Consider the following 24706-nt stretch of genomic DNA (forward strand, 5'->3'; position numbering starts at 1 on the left):
AATTTTTTCCATATAATTTTTAACATTTAACTTTTCTTGATGAGGATATCTAACCTCCTTTTTGAATCATAAAAAGAGACTTCTAAAGTCATAGAGTCATTACAGCAAAAAGGAGAAAATTTAGCCTATCAGGTCCATGCCAACTCTCTCTAGAGTAATCTAGTCAGTTCCATTCCCCCTCTCTGTCTCTGTTGCCTGCAAGTTTATTACCCTCAAGCGGCAATCCAATTTCCTTTCAGATCATCTCTGCTTCCACCATCCTCGTAGGCAGCAATTTCCAAGGTTTTACTACTCACTGAGTAAAAAAATCCTTCCTTACATCCCCACTCAATTTCTTACCCAACACTTAGAATCTGTGCCTCTTTGTACTTGTACAATCAACTAATGGGAGCAGCTTATCTATGATACCTGTGATAATCTTTTACTTTTAATCTTTATTAAATCTCCCCTCAATCTCCTTTGCTTCTCCAAATTAACCAGTTAGCTAAAATCCCTCATCCCTGGAAACATTCTGGTAATTCTCTTCTGGACCCTCTCGAGGACCCTCACATCTTTCCTGCAGTAATTTTGGGTGATTTTTATCTTCATATAGGCTAGAAAAATCATATTGGCAAAGAGCGCAAAAGTTCACAGTGTATTTGGGAGAGATTCTTAGAACAATATATTCTCAAACCAAACAGGGAACATGCTATTTTAGACCTGGTAATAAGTAGTGAGACATAATTAATTAATGATCTCAACATAAAGGATCCTCAAGGCAAGAAGGATCATAACATGATGGACCTTCACGTTCTGTTTTGAGAGTGACAAATTTGGCTCTGAAACCAGTGTCATAAACTTAAATAAAGGCAGTTACAAAGATATGAAGACAGAGTTGGCTACAGTGGACTGGGGACTTAGGTTAAAAGGTAAGATGGTAGATAATCAATGACAGACATTTAAGGAGATATTCCATAGCTCTCAATAAAGATATATTTCATTGAGAAAATAAAGTTCTGTGAGAAGGCCTCAATTGGCCTCCAAATGGAAGGCTGTCTTCGACACTTCCTGCACCAGATTTAACGAGGATGGGGTGGGGGGCGGGGGGGGGGGGTGGGGGGGGTGGGGGTGGAAATTGGAAAGATCCCTCCTAAATATATAGGCCACCCAGTTACCAGTCCACCTCCAGGGGGAGCATTTAATTCCATGCAAAAAATCTGCAAAATGATACAGATAGGTTAAGTGGGTGGGCAAAAGTTTGGCAGATGAGTATAATGTGAGAAGTGTGAGGTTGTCCACTTTGGTGGAAAGAATAGAAAAGCAGAATATTATTTAAACAGAGAGAGACTGTGGAATGCTGCGGTACAGAGGGATCTGGGTGTTATCGTATATGAATCGCAAAATGTCAGCGTGCAGGTAAAGCAAGTAATTAGGAAGGCAAATGGAATATTGGCCTTTATTGGAAGGGGAATGGATTAAAGAAGTAGGAGGATCTTGTTACAACTGTTCAGGGCACTGGCGACACCACATCTAGGGTATTGTGTAGTTCTGGACCCCTTATTTAAGGAGGGATATACTTTCATTAGAGACAGTTCAAAGAAAGTTCACTAGGTTGATTCCTGAGATGAAGGGGTCGGCTTATGAGGAAAGGTTGAGGGGGTTGGGTCCGTACTCATTGGAGGTTAGAAGAATGAAAGGTGATCCTGTTGAAACATATCAGATTCTAGGGGGCTAGTTGGGGTGCATGCTGAGACAATGTTTCCCCTCGTGGAGAAATCTAGAATTGGGGGCACTGTCTCAAAATAAGAGGTCTCCCATTTAAAACAGAGATGAGGAAGAATTTCTTCTCTCAGAGGGTCATTAATCTTTGGAATTCTGTACCCCAGAGAGCAGAGGAGGCTGGGCCATTGAATATATTCAAGACTGAGTTGGACAGATTTTTGGCCCTCAAAGGTGCCAAGGGTTATGGGGGACAGGCAGGAAAGTGGAGTTAAGGCCACAATCAGATCAGCTATGATCTTATTGAATGGTGGAGCGGTCTTGAGAGGCAAAAAGGCCCACTCCTGCTCTTGTTTCCTATGTTCTTCTGTTACCTTTCTAAAATGAGGTGACCCAGTATAGAGTACTTAGAGAGTTGTGGCCTAAGCAGAGCTTTATAAATGTTCAGCATAACTTCCCTGCTTTTGTATTCAATATCTCTGTTTATAAACCAAAGACCCCATATGCTTCACTAATTATTCCGTCAATATTTCCTGCCAACCTCAAAGATCTATGCACATGAACCCCCAGGCCCTCCTGTCCCTGCACACTCTTTAGCACTGTGCCATTGAGACTATATTGCCTCTCCCTATCCCTTTTTGTCTAAATGAATCACCTCACTTCTCTGAATTAAATTCCATCTGCTACTTGTCTGCGCATCCTGCTGGCCTATCAGTGTCCTGTTGTAGTCGATTGGTACCTTCCCCAGTTTTCCATACCTCCAAGTTTGGCACCATTGGCAAATTTTACATTTTTACATTGCATTTCAATATCTAAGTAATTTACATAGTTATGATCTCTGTGGAGGTCAACAAATCAAAAGAACCCAATTTCCCAAATGGCCCCAATGAAAAGCCAATGGACAAGATTTCACTTTTTGTAACTTTTACATTAATGATCAAACTAAAATGAACATTATTTGTCTGTTAATTCAAGTTTAGCTTATGGTCAATGTATGTTGTAAATTACACTGTTTGAACTCTAGATTAGTTTATCGATCTTGCATATCCCCCGATAACCTCGTCACACTTCTCCATTCGCTCGCCCTACTCGAACCCCTCCAATTTGGCGGTAAAGCTAACCTAAAGTTACCAATAGGTTTTGCATGCACTGTGGGCCTGTCCCTTCAGGCACTGAGGAACCCTAGAATGTGGGAAGCTCTCTGTTCCAGGAGCTCCAGATAACTCTGCAATCCACTGCCCTGGTATGCAGAAGGGTCCTGGCTGAACTACAATGCTTTGGACCTAACATGTTAAACTCCAGCAGAACCCCGACATTCATTTCAATCTGCTGAAACTTTGCTTCTAGCTAAACTGTACCTAAGTTCTCTAGTGGTAACTACAGTTGGCCTGTCAGCTCCTCAAGGCTGCTCACCCATTCAGTTTGACCAAGCCTGACTCAACTCCAATTATTTGCCTTAGCTCCATATCCCTTGATACCCTTACTTGGCAAAAATATTAAGGATGTACTCTACAACAAGTAAACAGAAATATTGCTTGGTGCGGATTTCACAATAGCTTGGTTTGGGACTTTGGAGGCAATTAAATATCTGTGGTGGTCAGACACATGGGATGACTAAATCCATAACTTCATCAGCTAAGTTTGAATTTGAGTCCTAATTTGAAATTAATGAAAAGCAATTAATTTACTTTAAGTTTTGAAACAGGAGCAGTTCAGCCCCTGCTTACATAGCTCCATCTTGTAGTGCCTTGGTTGGAAGAATCTATCTCAAGCCAGTTGTTAATTAATGATTATTATGAAAATGTCAAAATTACATATTCAATGGCTACCGAACACAGACAGAGAAGAAATATCAATGAGCACTCATTCTATATTATTAGAGAGTGCCATACAAATATAAGAGACTGCACTGGCAACATATAAGGCATTGGCAGACCATTATCTAGAGCATTAAGAGCCATTTTAATCACCTAGTTATAGCAAGGATGTCATTATCCTCGAGGTGGAAGAGGAAATGACCAGGTTATTCAAGTTATCAGGAATTTAAGAGAAAATGTTCTTTTTAAAAATTCATGCATGGCATATGGGCATTGCTAGTAAGGCTGTTTATTGTTAATTCCTATTTTCACTGACACAACTAAACGTTTTATGTATTTTACTGTATAGCTATTTATCTTTTTTTGCTATCATTCTTACTGTCTCCAGGTAAACTGGGAAATAAGTAACACTGTCACAGATTGACTATTTCTTATTCTCAAGTTGTTATTGGAGTGAACTTTGGGCCTTTACAGCTCAACTATGCAGTTCTGTCTCATAAGTGAATAACAGTATGCATAATTTGAATTTTCAATCATTAATTTAGCACTTCAGTTAAATCAAAAGATATACTTATTTAGATTTTGAAAACCCATTTATAGAAAGGATTCATTTGTATACTGACACAGGGATAAGAACAATTTACACATGCAGCTGGGGTGAAATTGCAGTGTAACATTAAGGAATGAATGCTTTTAAATGGATTATTGCCTTTTTAAAATAATAGATAAAAGAACTTCACATAAATATGTTAAGCATTGGTGCATTCATAACGTAGAACTTAATTGAATCCCTGTAATATTCCACAGTAGGCCTCAATGCTGCACAGTTCAGCGTGTTTGGCAAAAGCTATGTTAGCCTGGGGGTAAAATTGGTCTTTGACAGTAGTGCAAAATGGATGATAATGAATTGGCAGCCCATCTTCCACCCCGCCTGATTTTCTATTCCATTGAACTGTCAATTCCCTATTGTCGCCTGGTGCTATCAGTGAAGACCAATTTCAACCTCATCATGATCATGTTGTCTGTTTAAAAACCAGAATGAAATGGGATAAATTATATCAATTTCTTTTGCACACTGACAACAAAATTAAAACAAGAAATGTTTCCCTTATTAATTTGCACAACTTTTTTTTCAACCTCTATTATAATATTGACACATGGCACCTGCAACATGGTGCAACTAGTCATTTGTTTCACTCAGAATAGATAAAAATGTGATCATTAAATAACATGGAATTATGAAATTGATCTGAAGTCATTAAGTTGGCAATTGAATAGGTGATGAAGTTTTAGTCAGTTATTATTATTAGAATGGTGTTGAAGTTCCTGCCAGAGTTTAATAATTACAGACACACTACACTTTATAATAATGGAGCACACTCAGGGACAAGCCTCATCCCTTGCTAGGTGAACTTAGTTCATATTAATTCGCCATGTGTGTATACAGCTAATTACAATGATTTCCTATGAATTACTTTGCTGTACAACAAGAACATTTATATGCTGCGAATTGTATCATGTCTAATAACTGTATTCTACTTCTCTTTAGCTCTGAAGAAGAGCCATATGGACTCGAAATGTTAACTCTGTTTCTCTCTCCACAGGTGCTGCCAGACCTGCTGAGCTTTTCCAACATTTTCTGGTTTTATTTCTAATAACTGTTTGTTGTGCATATTCAGGGTAATGCATGATGAAGTGAGTGACACAGAAAACATTAGGAAAAATCTTGCAATAGAACGAACAATTGTGGAAGGGTGTGACATATTGCTGGATGCAAGTCAGACATTTGTACGCCAAGGTAGGTGTATTTCATCTGTCATAAGTTAAAAACTGATACATATTGTACAATGGCAGTGGATAAGAGTGTCAAATCTGGCCTCAACCACCCATGTCCTTCTGTGCCAAGGCTGTCTGATGCTTAAATCTGTATAGCTGGAGCTTTTCAGTTCTGCACCAGGCAGCTGGTTGGAGTGCTGAATAAGATTTTAATAGCTTGAAGACATGGAGGATAAAAAAAAAACTGATAACATGTACCTGTTTTGTGATGGAAAGTAATGGCTGCACCAAAGTCTGTTATCAATTACATTAATTTCCTCATAAATGTGTCAAGGTACACGGTGTCAAGCTTTCTACATGAATGATGCAAATGGAGACAATCGGATTAGATTTAGAAATATTTGCAAATTCATTTCAAGCATTTGAATGAGATGATGCTTAATTGTAACAGAATTTGTTCAAGACCATGTGATGGCTACTTATTAAAATCATCGTCAGCTAGATTTTAAGAATGTTTGCCTGCTTCAATAAGCCAGCATTAACAGAAAATAATTTAAATCATGAAACAGAAAAAGAAAAAGTTTTGAAAGGCTATGGGACAAATTTCAGCAAAATGCTTCCAAATCACCAAAGCTGTAAGAAAAATATCAATAAACTGTCTGTCATACAATGAAGGTATGCTCTACTCATAACTTTAAATATAGACTCTGCGTTCATATAGAAGCTTATGGAATTTTCTTTTATTTAAAATGGGCCCTGATGAGCTGCTAAGGTGGCTGCCAAGAGTCAGGTGACCTTTGCTTATTCAACATAGGCTATCTCAAGCTTCTGGAAAGTTCTATTTGAATCACCCTGGGTAGGGACCGCCCAGGAAATGAACATATCAAGAGGAATGTTATCTGTGGAACTCGCACCTGCCATTGTTTGAAGTCCATCTCAAATACTGCATCAATAGATCTCCAGGCTTCTTGGCCTGGATTTTCATCACCGAGGTGAGTAACAGGGGTCAGGAAAGTTCTCAGCTCAGCCCGTCAACTTCAGGAGAAAGTGCCTGCAAAGGAGGGATCCTCATTACTGAGGGAAGGGGGTAGATGTAGGCTGGAGTCGGGCCAACTGACCCGGGAAAGAGGTTGGAGGCAGCCAGAGGGGCTGCTGGGTGCTGAGGCGGTCTGTTTAAAAGGCCTGGCTCATTGCTGTGGGGCATAAAAGCACAAAGGCCCTCTAGCACTCACCCCCTACACCCCTCACCCCCACACACTCCCCATGCCCCATCTATGCCAACTCATTATCTCCACTGACTCCTTAAGGCCCCTCATGCCCCCATGCCCAGCTATGTATGTTTGACTGAGTCCAGACATCCATTGCTCTGCTGAAACACTTGGGCCCTAGAGAAAACATTGCTTGATTGTCAGATCTGGCTCCCAGACCTTTGCTGTCGATTTCACAATATTTATTTACATTAGATTAATAGGCTTCAAGGGCTTCCAGTTTCTGTTACTTTAAGGGACAGGATGATTGACACTTTCATTGGGTAGCGAAAGCAATTTTTATGATTGACTTTTTTGAAGCTTTTTTTTCACATATTCTACTGTCACCATCGGGTTCATTGGCTCTATACAGTGTATAGTGGGTGAATGGGCGTGGAAGTGCCATAGCCTGGCATAGAAGACGTGGGGGCCATGGAGGTGTGTGGAGGGGCATAGATTGACATGGGGGAATGAGGGACCATGGGGTATGGGTGCAGGGGCATAGTTTGGCATAAGGGGCATGAGAAGAACCTTTTGAGCTCTCAATTTGAAAGGTCCCCTTGTGCTGACGATGGTTCATGACTCCTTGGAGAGGCTGTGGGCCATGACTCTTTAAATAATAGAGGGAGAAAATAAACTTTCGATAAACTAGAAAGTAATATAAAAACGGACAGCAAGAGTTTCTTTAAATTTATAAAAAGGAAGAGAGAGGCCAAAGTCAATATAGGTCCCTTAGAGAATGAGGCTGGGGAAATAATAATGGGGAACCAGGAAATGGCAGAGGAGTTGAATAAATACTTTGCATCAGTCTTCACAGTAGAAGACACTAATAGCATTCCAAAAATACTAAATAATCAAGGGGCAGAGTCCGGGGGAGGAAATAAATACAATAACTATCGCTAGAGAAAATGTACTAGAGAAACTAAAGGGACTAAAGTCCGATAAGTCCCCTGGACCTGATGGGTTGCATCCTAGGATGTTAAAGGAAATAGCTGCAGAGATAGTGGATGCACTGGTAGTAATCTTCCAAGAGTCCTTAGGGCTGAATTTTCCCCCCCATCGGAGGGGGGTTGTGTGGGGGCGGGTGGGAGCAAGCGCGAACCCGATCAGCACCCCCGATTGGGTCCGTGCTGCCATTTTATGTGGGTGGGCCAATTAAGGCCCACCTAGCGTGATGCGCGCCAGGAAGCGCTCAGCGCTCCCTGTGCGGACCGGGGGGCAGGGGGGGTGGATTTCCTGAGTCGGGGCCTGTGCTTTTTCGCGCATGCTCGCAAAAGAGTGCAGAAATCTCCCTGAGGCACAGAGCAGCCTCAGGGAGATCAGTTTAAGGTCTTAAAATTTAAATAAAGGGGAAAAAAAACTTTTAAAACATGTCCTCTCATGTGACAGTGTCACTTGAGCTTGACATAGAAGGCATGGGGGCCATGGGGCTGGATGGTCACATGTGTCACATGTCACATGAATTTTTAAAATAATTTTTATTGAATTTTAAAACACTTCATGAAATCTCATCCCGCCCGTTTCATGAAAAATGTGAAGGCCGCCTGGGCTCTTCGCCTGCCTGCCAGCCTTGAGGTTGGATGGGCAGCTCAGTTAACTGTTTTAGTTTTTAGCAGGCCTTAATAGGCCTTTGACAGTTCTGTGGGGGTGCAGCCGAGCCAGCTGCGCGCTCGCTGAGCTGAAAATCTAAATGACGCACGGAGACATCAGGACGCCTGCCCGACGTCGCTGCGCATCATTTTATGCGTCGGCTAGCGGGCCCCGCCCCCGCTCATGACCGGAAAATTCTTCCCTTAGATTCTGGAAAACTCCCAGAGGATTGGAAAACTGCCAATGTAATACCCTTATTCATAAAGGGAGGGAGACAAAATACAGGTGACCATAGGCCAGTTAGCTTAACATTTGTGATTGGGAAAATGTTGGAGTCATAATAAAGGATGTAGTAGCAGAGCAGATCAGATTAGCCATGATCTCATTGAATGGCAGAGTAGACTTGATGGTCCGAATGGCCTACTTCTGCTCCTACATCTTATGGTCCTATGGTCTAAAACCTGGCCCGACTCCATGAAAATTGCAGAGGAGTAGGACATGCTTATACCTAGAGCCAGCCAGGTCAGAAGTGTCTGGTATGGGCTTTTGACTCAAATCAGCCCGCACCCTTTAAAGGCACTCCTGGTAAACAGACAGCTAGGGAATGGGGTCAGGAATCCTGGAATCCGGACCTGCCCATCGTTTGTAATGGGCTCCTGAATCATCCCGACTTGGTGAAAATCCAGTCCCTCATCTCCAAGATCAATGCTTCATAAACAGAGCTAAAGAGGCTAGTTATCTACAGAATAAATGTGAAAGACCACTTCTATTATGTAGTGAAGTCTTTGGACTTCCAAACCATTCTAATTAGACAATGCCAGCATTGGACATGTGATCGAAACCGGCTGGAGATAACGAGTTTTGACCTAAAGACCCAGAAAAGACCTAGGTAGTCTGCAGAAGTTACCGGAAAAGACAGCAGTTGCAGGAGAAGAGGCTGTGCCAGCTTGAGCTTTTAAAAACCAGGAGGCTGTAAAGTCTTTAAAAAGCTTCCCGGCCATCTGTAAAGAAATTTGACCTCCTGATATGAAAACTGCAAGTGCCTAGCTTTTCACAACCTGCTGAACATTTATCTCTTTGAAGGAATTCCGCAGCAATCGGGATATCGGACTTCAGCTATTTTTGGACCCGCGCAACTACAATTCAATGAAAAAGACCTCTTTATCAGGCCCGCACCAACTGATCTCCTTAACAAGCCAAACACATGAACTGTTAACTATTCCTTTGGTTTAACACTTGTAGAAATGCACTATCTTCTGTAATTGTATCTTCCTTGAGTGTATGGTGTATGAATGATGCAGACTCTTTTGGGGTGAGTGTGTGAGTAAGTAATCTCCTTTATTCTTAAACCCACAAAAGCTCTATAATTGCCTAATTCCTCTCTCCTCTGTTTACTTTTAAGGATAACCTAACTTTATATTGGAAAAAAAATTAAGTTGCGGCCGCTTTCCCATCAGGAAACCATCTTTTTAGGCCTGATGTTAACTTTGTGCAAGTGAATGGGTTTTGAGTGACTCGCAACCAAATTTCTAAATGCTCAAACTAAATGCCGACATATTGCTTTCAATGGATCTGCAGGGAATATAGGGAGCTGTGACTGGGCACATACTTTTGAACTGATCGGTTTGAACAACTGCAGTAATGTCTATTCAATCCAAAATTCAGTAGGGGATGAAACAGTTTAAAAAGGCTACTCATGAAGACTGACTGCATGAAAGTGGGTCGGCTGCACACCCATGAAACAGTGCTGATGAATGCAAGAAGACATTTGGGTCTGCAGCTCATTGCCTGAAAGGATGGTAGAGGCAGAAATCCTCATTGCATTAAAAAAATAGTTGGGTATGTAGTTGACGTGCCGAAATCTGCAAGGCACTAGACCAAGAGCTGGAAAGAGGCATGAGGCTGGATAGCTCATTTCCAGCCAGCACAGACACAATGGGCCAAATGTGCCATAGATTTTCTGTTTCTAGATATTTTTTCACAATTGTGATTCATTCATGTTTCATATGCATACATTGGAAAGTAAGGGAAACAGTACGTGCATCATATAATGCCTATCACATTGCTGAAACATCTTGAAACACTTCACATAGTGAAGTGCAGTGATTGTTGTTAAATAAGCAAATAGCTTCCCGTTTTTCATTTCTCAAAAGCAAATGGCCACCCCCGAAATCCAGACTGCCCAGTTCAAAAGCAGACATTTGGTCACCCTATTAAAAAGGTACATTTAAAAGAGAATTTCACAGCAAGGCCCCTGATAGGTGAAGCTTCCTCTTGGGAGTACACTATTATAAAACTGACTCTCCAGTGTGTGCTTTTTGGAAGCCCCATGTAAATGTTGTGTTTTGTTTTATACATGTTGCCCATTACTGCCATGGTCTAGACTGCATTCCTTCAAGGTGTTGTCACTCCCAGCAGTCTCCAATTCTGAATACCTGTTTGAAAGTGGCATGTTATCCCCACTCCCCCTTGCCCCAGATTTGGGGTAATACATTAGCATGGATAGAGGATTGGTTAATGGACAAGAAGCAAAGAGTAGGGATAAATGGGGCATTTTCGAGTTGGCAGGCTGTGATTGGTGGAGTGCTGCAAGGATCAGTGCTGGGGCCTCCGCTATTTGCAACCTATACTAATGACTTAGATGAAGAGACAGAGAGTAATGTATCTAATTCTGCTGATGATACAAAGCTAGGTGGAAATATAAGCTGTGAGGAGGACATAGAGAGGCTGCATAGATATAGACGGTGTAGTAATTATGGTTTTATGTAGTGTGTAAGGTACCTTTAAGAGTAATACTTGTTCAGGAAGTTCACATGATCTATAGTAACCAATGGGAGAGTAGCAGGGGTTACCTCAGAGTCAGTGTGGAGATAGAGTTGGAGTTGAAAGCACATGTGTAGTTGCTGCTGAGTATATTGTAAATAAACTTGATGTTTCCACCCAAGAAACGTCTGCAGATCAACTCTATCATTAATAGCACAACTCAACCACCCCTACAACAAACTGTTGATGAGGATAAAACAGGATTGAACAGGGGAAATCAAGTTGGAAAGAAATCGGCACTGTACCTCGCCCAGTGGTTGTAAGGAGCAAGCTCTGTTAAAATTGAAGAAGTTATCCCCTCTCAGAATGCCACAGCTGGGAAAATTGATCCTTTTGAACCAGACACAGATGATTGGTCTCAATACATAGAATGGCTCATGTTCTTTTTTCAAGTGAATGAGATTACGGGGCAAGCGATCCTTTTGAGTACTTGTGGGAATAAAACCTACAGTCTGATTCGAGGCTTGACAGCTCCCAGTGCCCCAGATTTGAAAAATGTTGATGAATTGGTGGACCTCACGAAGGATCATTTTCAACCAAAGCCCTCAGTCATGATGCAGAGGTTCAGGTTTAATTCGTGAAACAGAGCCCCTGATGAGACAATTGCATGCTACGTGGAACATTTGAAGCAGCTAACGGAACATTGTGAGTTCGGTACAACTCTGAATAACATGCTCAGAGATTGTTTAGTGTATGGTATGAAAGAGGACACTATTCAGAAAAGATTATTCTCCGAAGTGAATCTGGATTTCAAGAAGACGCTAGAGATAGCGCTGCCCATAGAAAGCACAGTAAGAGATTTAGTAGCAATGCAGGGTGTGCAGAATGGTGTCGTCCTCTACATTGGGTGTGAAACCTCAGCCGAAAGAGGCGCGAAAAAGTGAGACTCTGGCGAGAAGTGGGAAACAGCCCCCCCTAGCCGAAGAATAAAGAAAAATAACTTAGCAATGATAGTGAAGAATAATCTTAATAGAGGTGGAAACAATCAGTCTTTTAGTGATTGGCAGTTTAAAAAAAATCGAATGCTACTATTGTCATAGAAATGGACATATGATGAGGCAGTACAAGAAAAGATTCAAGCAGGCTTGTAAACAAAAGAAGAAGTCCAATGAAATCTGTAATGTAGAAGAGCCTGAAACAACAAATTCAGAGATTTACTCACTTAATCTGAAAATTGGAAAGACAGAACCAAAATTTGTCACAGTGAAAGTAAATGGCAAACCTGTTAGAATGGAAGTGGACACAGGAGCTTTCACTACAGTAATTGGGGAACATGCCTTCAGATACTTGAATAATGGTGAAAATCAATTAAGTTTAGAAGAAACAAATGCCAAGCTAAAAACATATAGGGGCGAAAAATTCAAGTAAAAGGCGTAAGCAGAGTAATTGTCCATTATGGAAGGCAATCAGCAAAGCTACCAGTATTAGTATTGAGAGGCAGAGGACCAAGTCTTCTAGAGCAAAATTGGCTAAGGAAATCAACCTTGATTGGCTACTGAGATTCCAAAAGGTAGCTGGAAGTGTTCCTGTTTTGAAAAAAGGAGTGTGTAAGGACTCAACAACCTGAAGAAATGTAGGATGTCTTAAGCCAAAACCTGGAAAGCAGCAGAAGAAACTCGAAGAGACCCTGCTTGATGACAGGGTTGGAGACGAGGTGAGTAATCTTTGAAGGGAAAAAGAAAACCTGTTGAAAGACCTTCACACACTACAAGATTCCCTCAGGCCAAAGTTTATACCTCTGGAAAAGTCTGAAGAGAAACGGAAAGAATTCAACACCTCTCTGAACAAACTGAAGGATGAGTTGGCAGAGAAGACACAACAATGTTTAGTTTTGTAGGAGGCAGTAAACAAATACAAAAAGAGATAGAAGAGCTGAAGAATCAGCTAAATGAAGCCAAAGCAGCTTTGGAAGCAAAAGTAGCAGAATTTTCCAAGAAGCAGACAGATAATGAAATTTTGGGAGGCTCGGCCACTGAGCTCAGACAAGTTGAGCCTGCACCTGAGAGAAGTCTGGCCAATAGTGAAGTCAAAAAGAAGGCCGAGATTAGAGTCTGTATTAGAAAGAAGAAGGCACGTAGAAAGAAAATACAGAAATACTAATAGGGCTTTAATTCTGGCATCATATGAATACACTTTCGTACACAGGCCTGGTAATCAAATTCCAAACGCCAATGCACTTGGCCATTTCCCTTTACAAGAAAATGATGAGCATTTCCCAGTTCCACAGGAACTTGTTTACTGTTAAATTTCTTTGATTCCTCACCAGTATGTGCTTGACAGATCAGGGACTGGACAAGTCGGGACTTAGCCCTAACTCAGGTAGGAGAACAAGTGCTGCATGGTTGGTCACAGGAGCCCTTATCTGACAAATGAAGCTGTACTTCAACAGAAGACATGAAATAACCAGTCAGGATGGCATCTTATTGTAGGGAGCATGAGTGCTAGTTCCTCCAAAGGGAAGGGAGCCACTTTTAATTGAACGACACAGTGCCCATCCAGGAATTTCCCCAATGAAGTCCGTAGCATGCACCTATCTATGGTAGCCTGGGATCGATGGTGAAATAGAGTTTAGTAAAGTACTGTGTGCAATGCCAACAACTGCAAAAGTTGCCAGTGACAGCTTCATTACACCCATGGGAGTGGCCAGGTAGACCCTGGACCTTTCCTGGGAACAATGTTTCTGCTCATTGTCGATGCCCATTCAAAATGGTTGGACGTATATGAAGTTACCAACGTCGAGTACTACAATTGAGAAATCAGAGTTTTACCATTTACGGACTAAAAGAAGTAGTCATTTCCGATAATGGCACGGCATTTACGAGTGCTGGGTTGAGGATTCTCAACTCAGGACTGACATGTCTGATGTTCCTGCAAGAGTTGAGGATACAGAACTGCAAGTGCCCACCGAAGCACCTGGTGTTCAGGCAACTTTGGAAAAGGAAGTTCCTGACAAAGAATATGAAGTTTATCAGCCTCAATGATATCACTCATGTGAAAATTGTACCATACCACCCTTCCTCAAATGGATTGGCCAAAAGGGTGGTTCAAACATTCAAGACAGGCATGAAAAAGCTAGCTGGCGATTCCTTGGCAACTAAGCTAGCACACTTCCTTTTTCATTACAGGACTACCCCTCAACAGTAACAGGTGTCACATCAGCAGAGTTATTGTTGACATGCCGTCTCAGGATGAGATTGAGCTTAATAATGCAGAATTTAGAGGGGAAAGTGTCAAGGAAGCCAGAAAACTAGACACCACTGGCATAGTCGTGAGAGGAAATTTACTGTGGGAGAGCCGGTATACATGAAGAACTTCGGGGAAGGGCAGAAGTGGTTACCAGGTGAAACGAGTGCGGTGACTGGACCTCTATCTTACCACATGGAAGTGGAAGGCCGGATCATCCATAAACATGTGGACCATTTAAGGAAGAGAGAGACAACTTACAAAGATTTGGTTCCACCAGTGACCATGACCAGGTCTGCATTTCCTCTTGAGGATTCTCAACCCAGGATTCACATGTCTGATGTTCCTGCAAGAGTTGAGGATACAGAACTGCAAGTGCCCACCGAAGCAGCTGATGTTCAGGCAACTCCAGAAAAGGGGGTTCCTGACAAAGAATCTGAAGTTGTGGAGCTGCGAGGTTCCACGTGTACTAGGAAACCACCTGAAAGGCCGAGCTTGAAAATTCCTTATTCCTTACCCAGTATAAATATTATGTTGTCTTGAAAGATATGTACTTGTAAATATAATATGTATAGCCGAGTTAAAGGGGGGGGGGGGGGGGGATGTAGTAATTATGGTTTTATTTAGTGTGTAATGTACCTTTAAGAATAACACTTGTTAAGGAAGATCACATGATTTGTAGTGACCAATAGGAGAGTAGCAGGGGCTGCCTCAGAGTCAGTGTGGAGATAGAGTTGGAGTTGAAAGCACACGTGTAGTTACTGCTGAGTATATTGTAAATTGGGTGATGTTTCCACCCAAGAAGTGTCTGCAGATCAACTCTATCATTAATAGCACAACTCGGCCACCCTACAACAGACCGGTTAGTTGAGTGGGCAACAAGTGGGCAGATGGTGTATAATGTTCACAAATGTATGGTTATTCACTTTGGTTATAAGAATGGAAAAGAAGAATATTTTTTAAAAGGTGTGAAACTTGGAAACATTGAAGTTCAGAGATACTTTGTTGTATTTGTACAAAGAACAGAGATTTCTTTGATTCTTCTTTCAGGTTGCTGTGATAGTAAAACTTTCTCAGAAGAACAAGGGAACTAAATTCTCTCCTTAAAGCCTGTTGCGTGTATTTATAATTTTAGGTTGTCAGGAGTTGGTCAAATTGGAATGAATAAAGAATTTAGATTTGAACAACTTACACTTCCAATACAATCAAAGGAGGAAAAGTTATACAAAGTGCATTCAGTATCAAACCTCTTAAAAATAGAAAAAAAAAATCAATTTTAAATTTGCTCTCTGCTGTCCTTGAGGTCTCCCGTTCTTAGCAGTGGGCAACTTAAAAAAATTTGGTTAGTGTGGGTGCCAGTTTGGCAGTACAAACTGGGTGCAAGGAGCGATCAGGTAGGCTTCAGGCTTCATTCAAATAAGGCTGGCGAGCAACCAAAACATGCTGGCCGTTTACAAGCAGCTCACCAGTGAATTGGCATCGGCCTTGAGGTAGGTTCTGGGATAGGGGTAGCAATTGAGAAGTGGGGGAGGGGGGGAGGAGAGCGGTTGTGGGGGGTGAGCGGTTGGGGGAGGGGTGGAGCTGTTGTGGGGGGGGATAAGATCGGAAAGTGAGGAGACAAGCAGGAGCCGACTAAGCCTATGGCATTGTAGTGGAGCTGAGGGAACCACTCCTGTTCCTCTTGGCTCCATATTCATGTACGTATTTTCTTTAACAGAATTTACCTTTCAGTGGTGGGGACATGTTTTGCTGAACACAGCCTACCGGACACTAGATAGTATCTAATATTAACTGATTATCAGGTCATTCCCACAAATAGTATTATTTTGGTTTCCCTCTTATACGTTTGATTATTTGAACACTGATTGAAATCTGCTTAATTAACAAATATTAATTTACATATTGTTAGCACATGTTCTTCTTCCAATACCCTTCCAATTATGGCAACTGATCTGAATATTTTTGACATTCCAGGTTCTCTCATACAGCTCCCTTCAGTGGAGAGAGGAAAGCTTGCCAAAGTTCGTTTAGGTTCCCTTTCTTTGAAGAAAGAAGGAGAAAGACAGTGTTTCTTATTCACAAAACATTTTTTAATCTGCACAAGGAGTTCTGGAGGAAAACTGCATCTCTTGAAGGTGACCTTCACTTCTCATTAACTCTTAATGCACCCAGCAATGTCCCTCAAACATACAGACTGTGCATAAATAAATATTCAAAATTTTTGGAGAAACATTTAGGCTGTAAAAAAACATACTCTGATAGTAAAACATTTTTCACATTATTTTACCCATTTAATGCTTTCCTAGATCTAAGTGGGGGAAGCAATTGGAGATATACTTACATCAAACATCATAAAAAGTTGGAAAGCTGCATTCTCCAGTTATATAGCACTTGTGTTTCATTTTGGAGACTTAAAGAACAAACTTTGCATCATGTACTGTTCCGACACTACGTTTTATCCAAATTAAGGGATTTCTTGGTTTTTGTATTCATGATTGCCTCTGAGAGCGCCCCCACTCTAAAAGCTACATTGCTATATTTTCAAAGGGTCTCTTGGAGTACAGGCAATGTTATGTGGGCAAATAGTGTAAAAGGACACTTGCCAAGGAAATCAGATGGTGCCAGAGCAAGGCTGCCTGTACTCATCATTATGCTATCAACAATGTTTGCAAATCCTGGATGATCAAACTGGCTACCTCTAAGAGAGCTTCTGTGGAGCTGTGCTATCTCTGTAGACATGGGACAGAATTTATTGGGTGGTGGGGCTTTCCGCCTGTGGGAACGCGTCTCCACCAATGCCGGTTGTCCCTCAGCCATTTAACACTCCATGGAGCATTAATTGGCTAGATACAAGACTTTTGCCCCTCACTTAGTGGAGGTCCTGCCTCAGAATTTCGCTGGCCATCTAATTGGTGGACAGCTCTGTAGTCCCAGCAGCATCAGTATCAGCCATGACTGGGGTTGGGACTACAAGCAGCCCCTAGATTGTCTCGGGGTCCAGGACCAGGTAAGTGTGGGAGGGTCTCAAGGTGGTGAGGTCCAGGGGGGGGAGGGGGGTTGGGGAGAGGAGGTGGGGGTTCTTGGTAGAAAGGCTGGAGGTGGGATTTGGCGTGGAGGGAACACTCTGGGGGAGTGGGGTGATGGGCTGATGTAGATAGGGGCCCTTGAGGGAGGCACCCAACCTTTCCCTCCTGAGGCCCAAGGAGGTTCACGTGTCGGGCATCCCCTCCGCCCCTGAATCTTCCCACTGGCTTCAAAATTGAGGCAATTAATTGGCCACTTAAGGGCGTCAATTGGGATGAGGGTGGATGGGCCAGTCTAGACCTTGCCCGCCTTAGTAAAATTGAGGACAGGTTGGGGGTGAGTGGGAGAGCAGTGCCTGGGTAATTTAATGGACCCCTGCCAGCTAATCCACCAGTGTGGGAGCTGTTAAATTCTGCCCATGCTGGCCAATCTACACCATGGTGCAGGTAGTAGTGGTCAAAACCATGTCATCAGTCAACTATTATCCCTCCAACTCCTTCCAAGCTAGTATGGGATCATCTGCATTATTTTCTGCCCAGAGATTTATCAAACCAGTCACTTACACACAGAGGGAAATTTGTGGTTTGGGTGCAATATGGCAGTCAGGAGTCTGAAACACATTCAGCTTTTGGTTACATTAAAACTTTGTCAATGAGCTTTGGGCAGCAAATGGGTGCCAAGGTGGAAAATCTGCCAGCTGTAGTACATTGCAAGGAACGCTGGTCTGGTGGGGGCAACAGATGCCAGGTGAACAGGCCAGCAGCAGACCAGAAAATTCACCCTTTGGCAGCATTATCATTTTGGGGAGGTGTCTACCAATCCCTTTCAGAATTTTTTGGTTAATTGTCTTTACTCCAGAATAGGAGTGCCATATATGTTCCACCCTTTTCTCTTTGAAAGTTGAATTGTTGGCCCTGCAACTGGCTTAGGGCCCGATTTACACCACAACCTCCCGCTTGGTTTGGGTGGGACCTGCATTTAAAAGTCCAGTTGAAGCTTGGTTCAGGTGAGCTATTGCAGCACCCACACAGTTCCCAGAGCCAGCACCACAGGTAGGAGTTGCACCACATACACGGTAAAGGTTAAATCCAGGAATACAGTGTGTGCCACTGTGCCTCATCCAGACCTTTACACAGGTTCATCAAAAGCACAATCTCATTGGTGAGTAAGAAGGCCCCAGTCCCTCTTACTGGAATGTTGTTATAATATTGGTGAATTTTCCAGACAGGAAAAGGGCTCTGGAGAACCAGGATGTATCCAGTTTTAAAACACTGTTCTCTACCTCTGTCATGTTATCAAATGAGACAAGCAGGTGCTAAGGTTCTATGAAATCCAGTTTACAATAAGCTGTAGAAAGCAAAATGGTCTCTGTAAAAAGATTTAATTTGTAATTTTTTTCTGTGCTTCAGACAGGAGGTGTTCTTTCCCTAATAGACTGTACTCTAATAGAAGAACCTGATTCAAGTGAAGATGAGTGTAAGTACACAATGATTCCTAGTGACATGTTCTGGATACTTGATTTTTAATGATTCCTCAATTTGTTTTTTACATTCTTTCTGTAACTGCATTCTTTATTTTAATTTAACTGAGGCCTTATCCTGTTAAATCGAGAAGTTGACTGCAGTTGAACATTATTTTAATCAGCTGGGTGCCTAGTACGTGCAGAGCCTTTATCACCATGTTTGAGGGTGTCCAAATCAAGCTACTGAGAAATTTGCCTGTAGAATTTCTTTTAGCTGATAAAGAGTGCACACTGTCTTCCCAGAAAAACACTCCCGATTATGAGTCCAGGGAAATTAGGGGGAAAATTCCACAGTGCTGTTGTGTTGGCAGAAACAGACAGAACTTCCACCAGCTGCCAACTCTGGGGCAAATACTAGAGATGGGGCCATTCTAATAAGCTCATGCCTAGGCTCAGTACTAAACCAAACAAAATGAATTCAGCCACAGAGCCACTGGAGAAGTTGGATAGGAACCTTGTAACACAAAGGGCGTTGGAAACTGTAAGTAGTATACACAGGTTTAAAAGCAGATTAGATGTGTTTCTGGAGAGAACCAATTGAGATATATAGTTAAAAAAAATTGATAACTGGGATTGTGGTCAACAAAGTTTGTTCCAATTAACCAGTGGGGCAGCACAGGCCAAATGAAATGATTAACTGGTAACATTTATACACTGTATATATAATTAGTGGGAATTGTATTTTTAGATTCAGCATGGGAAGCCATGCTGCTGTTTTAAGCAATAAATAGTTTATTATAATTTCTATTTTGTGTATCATTGTATTTCATTTACACTTTTTAGCAAAAGGCTCTGGTCAGGTCTTTGGGCATCTAGATTTCAAGATTGTGGTTGAGTCTGCTGATGCCCCCCCATTCACGGTTGTACTACTTGCTCCATCTAGACAGGAAAAAGCTGCATGGACCAGTGACATAAGCCAGGTAAATATAGTTTATATTATTCCAAAATGTTCAATGTATTATAAAATATAAAATGTTAAAGAAACGTTTTCCTGGATGAATCTTTTCAATTTGTTTGGCAAATTCTGTTGGAAAACAGTTCCATTATCAATGGATCTTCCCCTACTCAACATTGAAAAACAGAAGCAGGCAACTCTCAACTGAAACAAGAGTAGGTGGCCAGTTAAAATGGCCGTAAAGATTTAACCCACTTGCCATCCCAGTGTTGGTCGTGATTTTAACTTGGTCTTCTGAGCAGGTGAGCAAGGCAAATGTTAGGAAGCAGGAGGCTCCAAGTTTAAATATGCAGATCGGGCTCTGACGAGAACACAGGCTCTGACTGCAGTTTTAACCCGAGGCTTGCGTGGGGGAATCATCATCTTTGCCCACCAGATCAAAATGGCAGCCAGCAGATTCAGAGCCAGTCGAGGTCCGGAAAGGCTTTCTTTGCTCCTTCCAGGAAAGGAAGAGAAGGCGTGTTACTCTGGATGCTAGAAGAAATCCTTGGGCTTCCCCTACTCTCTCTCCCTCCTCCTTTACCAGTATTTAGATGAGTTCACACTGAGTTTTGTGGTAGGACCTGTGCTGCAGGTGATTGATGGACAGAAGTCCCATCCCCAAAGGAGGCACGACAACACTGTAAATGGCCCCATGCATTTTTTTCTATTCGCTCATGGGATGTACCTGACTCTTTGAGGATATAACAAGCAGAGTTGATAAAGGGGAACTGGTAGATGTACTGCATTTGGATTTCCAACAGGCATTCAGTAAGATGCCACATAAAAGGTTATTGCACAAGAGAAGAGCTCACGGTATTGTGGGTAATGTATTAGCATGGATTGAGGATTGGTTAACACACAGAAGACAGAGATTTGGGATTAATGGGTCTTTTTCAGGTTGGAAAGACGTAACTACTGGAGTGCCACAAGGATCAGTCCTAAGGCCTCAGTTATTTACTACCTATATTAATGACTTGGAGGAGGGGGCAGAGTGTAAGGTATCCAAATTTGCAGACGATACAAAAATAGATGGGAGGGCATGTTGTAATGAGGACATAAGGAATCTGCAAGGGGATATGGCAGATGGAGTTTAATGTAGGAAAGTGTGAGGTCATGCACTTTGGGAGGAAAAATCAAAAGGCAGAGTATCATTTAAATGGAGAGAGACTCCAAAAAAGTGCAGCACAGAGGGATCTGGGTGTTCTTGTGCATGAAACATACAAAGTTAGCATGCAGGTGCAGCAAGTAATTAAGAAGGCAAATGGAATTGTGGCCTGTATTGCCAGGGAGTTGGAATTTAAAAATAGGAAGTCTTGTTACAACCATACAGGGTGTTGGTCAGGCTGCACCTGGAGTACTGTGTACAGTTTCGGTCCCCGTATTTAAGAAAGGATATACTGGCATTGGAGGCAGTTCAAAAGAGATTCACTAGGCAGATTCCTGGGATGAAGGTGTTTACTTATCAAGAACGGCTAAACAGGTTAGGCCTTTATTTATTAGAGTTTAGAAAAATAAGGTGTGATCTTATTGAAACGTACAAGATTCTGAGGCGGCTTGACAGGGTAGATGTTGAGAAGATGTTTCCAGTAGTGGTGGAATCTCGAACTAGGAGACATAGTTACAGAATAAGGGGACATTCATTTAAAACTGAGATGCGAAGGAATTTCTTCTCTGAGGGTACTGAATGTCTGGAATTCTCTGCCCCAGAGATTGTGGAGGCTAGATCATTGAAAGTATTTAAAGAGAAGGTAGATGGATTTTTGAATTATTGGGGAATTGAGGGCTATGGGGAGCTGGCATGAAAGAGGAGTGGAGGCCTGGGACAGATCAGCCACGATCTTATTGAATGGCAGGGCAGGCTTGAGGGGCTGAAAGGCCTACTCCTGCTCCTATTTCTCATGTTCTAAGAGAGAATCTAACCATTGTCCCTTGCTGTTCAATGGCATTACCATCACTGAATCCCCCACTTTCAACATCCTGGGGGTTACCATTGACAAGAAACAACTGGACTAGCCACATAAATACTATGGCTACAAGATCAGGTCACAAGCTAGAAATCCTGTGGTGCGTAACTCACCTCCTGATGAAATACTTTCCACTTGCCTGGATGAGTGCAGCTCCAACAACACTCAAAAAGCTTGACACCATCCAGGACAAAGCAGCCCGCTTGATTGGCACCCTTGAACAAACATGCACTCCCTCCACCACAGACGCACAGTAGCAGCAGTGTGTACCATCTACAAGATGCACTGCAGAAACTCACCAAGGATCCTTAGGCAGCACATTCCAAACCCACGACTGCTACCATCTAGAAGGACAAGGGCAGCAGACAAATGGGAACAGCACCACCTGGAAGTTCCCCTGAAAGCCACTCACCATCATGACTTGGTAAAATATCGCTGTTCCTTCATTATTACTGGGTCAAAATCCTGGAATTCCCTCCCTAACAGCACTGTGGGTGTACCTACACCACATGGACTGCAGCAGTTCAAGAAGACAGCTCACCACCACCTTCTCAAAGGCAATTAGGGATGGGCAATAAATGCTGGCCTAGCTAGCGACACCCACATCCTGTGAATGAATAAAAAAAAAAGTAGGCCAGGCCAGACAAAGACAACAGATTTCCTTCCCTGAAATGAACCAGGTGGGTCTTTACAATAATCCAATCGTTTTGTTATCATTATTATTGAGACTGGCTTTTTAAAAAAATTTCAGATTTATTAATTAATTGAATTTAAATTTTCCAGCTGCCAAGATTAGATTTGAAGCATTAGGCCAGTAACATTATCACAAAGCTATCGTTTCCTTTCTCAGGGTTAGTGGTGAACACTGATGAAAGGCTAACATTGACACTTCATTTGTTGCACAAACAGAATAATTATCAGGGAATAAACGAATCCAGTTTAAAATGAGGAGTGAAGGGAATTGCAATGGATTTTCACATGCAGAGGTAAAATTGAAGATCAAGCAATAAATCCACATGATCCACTGATCTATTTAACAATGTGGTAGGGTGAGGGGCTATATTGCAAAATTACTGCATATTAATCATCAGCAGATTTGTGTCTTGCCATTTAGTGCCTGAAGGAAGCCACTGTTTTCTTTCTGTAAAAGTTCAAATTAAATAAGACTATGTAGAGTCCATTGTGTATTGCTTTTGGACATTTTTCTATGTTAAAGGTGCAATATAAATGCAAGTTGTTGTTTCTTGTTAACCTGCCTCCTGCAGCATTTTAGTGGACTATCTCTACCAATGCCTTTGTTTTTCTTTTGGTCTCTATGGGGACAGATACGTCCACGGCATCTGTTTCCATGGCGGTGCCAGATTCACTTATACATCCATATCCCTAGTGGTCTGCTTGTTTCTTTGGCAGTTTATGGAGGCTGTTCCTTGTAATCTCTCACACACTGTTAATGGGTTTAGGTTGATCCAAATGTTCAACCCTACTACTAAGGTAGAAAATAAAACTAAGCTAAAGAAAAACAACCTTGTGATGTTTTTCATGATACCTCAAAGGAATAGATGAGCATCATTAATTTAATACTCTGGATTTTTTTTTCCAAAAACCTGGAAAATGTCTTTTTATTTCTAATTGTCTGGTGTTTGTATTTTTGCAGTGTATAGATAACATACGATGCAATGGACTAATGACCAATGTATTTGAGGAATATTCAAAAGTTACTGTGCCTCATATGATTAGGTAAGTCTTAAGCAAGGTATCTAAATGGTGATTTCTGTAAGGAATGGGCCTTAATGGGAGTGAATTGTCAGAAATTGTAAGAACCAAGAAATAGGAACAGGGGTAGACCGTATGGCCTGTTGCACCTCCTCCACCATTCAGTACGATCATGGCTGATCTCCTGCCTCAACTCCACTTCCCCCCTCACTCCACATACCTCTTGATTCCCTGGGAGACCAAATATCTGTCTATCCAAGCCTTAAATGTATTCAGCAACGGGGCATCTACAGCCCTCTAGGGTAGAGAATTCCAAAGATTCACGACCCTTTGAATGAAGTAATTTCTCCTCATCTCAGTCCTAAATGCTCGGCCCCTTATCCTGAGTGGGCAGTCCACAATTCTCCAGCTGCGATTCTTGTGAGGGCCATTCCTGTTGAGAGAGCCAGGTAGTGGAAATACTGATTTATGGCATCTTCTTTTCTTACAACAGCCCTGCTTGCAGCTACTACTACATCTGCAGCAAGTAAGATGGATAGATTGGGATATAAACAGAAAATGTTGGAAATACTAAGCAGCATCTGTGCAGAGAGAAACATATCAACTCTGTGATTGCAAGAAGGTGGACACGTAACAGGCTTTAAGCAAGTACAGATGCAGGAAAAAGAGTAGGGGGTGAAAGAACAAATGGGAAGGTCTGTGGTGGAGTGGAAGTTAGGAGACATTAAATAACAAAAGGAAAGATGGTGCAAAGCAAAAGAGCACGGCAGTGAGACAAGCAAAGAAATAAAAGATGGCTTTAATAGAGGTGTAAATGACAACAGGAGAACTGGATAGCAATTCCATTAGAGATTGGAGGAGGAAGTCTAGTCCTTGAGAGGACAAGAAAGCAATTTGTAACTGCAGGTCATGTATGAATGCTCTTATCCTAACTTTAGGACACAATTACTTACCCAGAGGGTCACTCAAGGGCTTGCCAGAAGCTTGCTTGCAAATGATGTTGCATCTTGACTATGTGCTTTGCTGAGGTATGGCTGTGGATGAGATACAATGCCACAGCTGTCAGGCATGTAAACCCACCTAACTGACGCATGCTGCTGTTGGTTTTTCTTACTTATCTAGATTCCTTAAGTTATGCTATCATCTTTTGCACTATTTTCATGCCCTGCAGATAATCCTGGCAGCCATCTCCTGCCAGGCTGAGTGCATTGGTGTCCTCTGATGAGGTGCCCTGAGCAGATGACCTGTGTGGCCATACACCTATGAGAGGCTCAAGTTCACTATCACTTCCCCATCTACTGAAAGACTAGCAGCTGAATTTTAACTTAAAAAAAAAAGGTGGATTTGGGTCAGATGGGAGGTTAAAGTCAGAGAAGTCTGATCCTTAACCTGAACTAGCCTCCAATCCGTGC

The 24706-nt window shown here is 42.0% G+C and overlaps 1 protein-coding gene across 1 annotated transcript in view; it reads left to right on the forward strand.

Annotated features, from left to right (window-relative positions):
• Positions 1 to 24706, forward strand: part of rasgrf2b (Ras protein-specific guanine nucleotide-releasing factor 2b) — a 266898-nt gene that overhangs the window by 131987 nt on the left and 110205 nt on the right. The window contains exons 9-13 of the mRNA XM_078564491.1: positions 5195 to 5313; positions 16109 to 16269; positions 18568 to 18634; positions 19464 to 19600; positions 23236 to 23318. Of these exons, the coding sequence (XP_078420617.1) occupies positions 5195 to 5313; positions 16109 to 16269; positions 18568 to 18634; positions 19464 to 19600; positions 23236 to 23318 (567 nt within the window). The remainder of the gene's footprint in view (positions 1 to 5194; positions 5314 to 16108; positions 16270 to 18567; positions 18635 to 19463; positions 19601 to 23235; positions 23319 to 24706) is intronic.

Source organism: Cetorhinus maximus, chromosome 2 (genome assembly GCF_964194155.1).
Source record: "Cetorhinus maximus chromosome 2, sCetMax3.hap1.1, whole genome shotgun sequence".
In the NCBI taxonomy this organism is placed as follows: domain Eukaryota; kingdom Metazoa; phylum Chordata; class Chondrichthyes; order Lamniformes; family Cetorhinidae; genus Cetorhinus; species Cetorhinus maximus.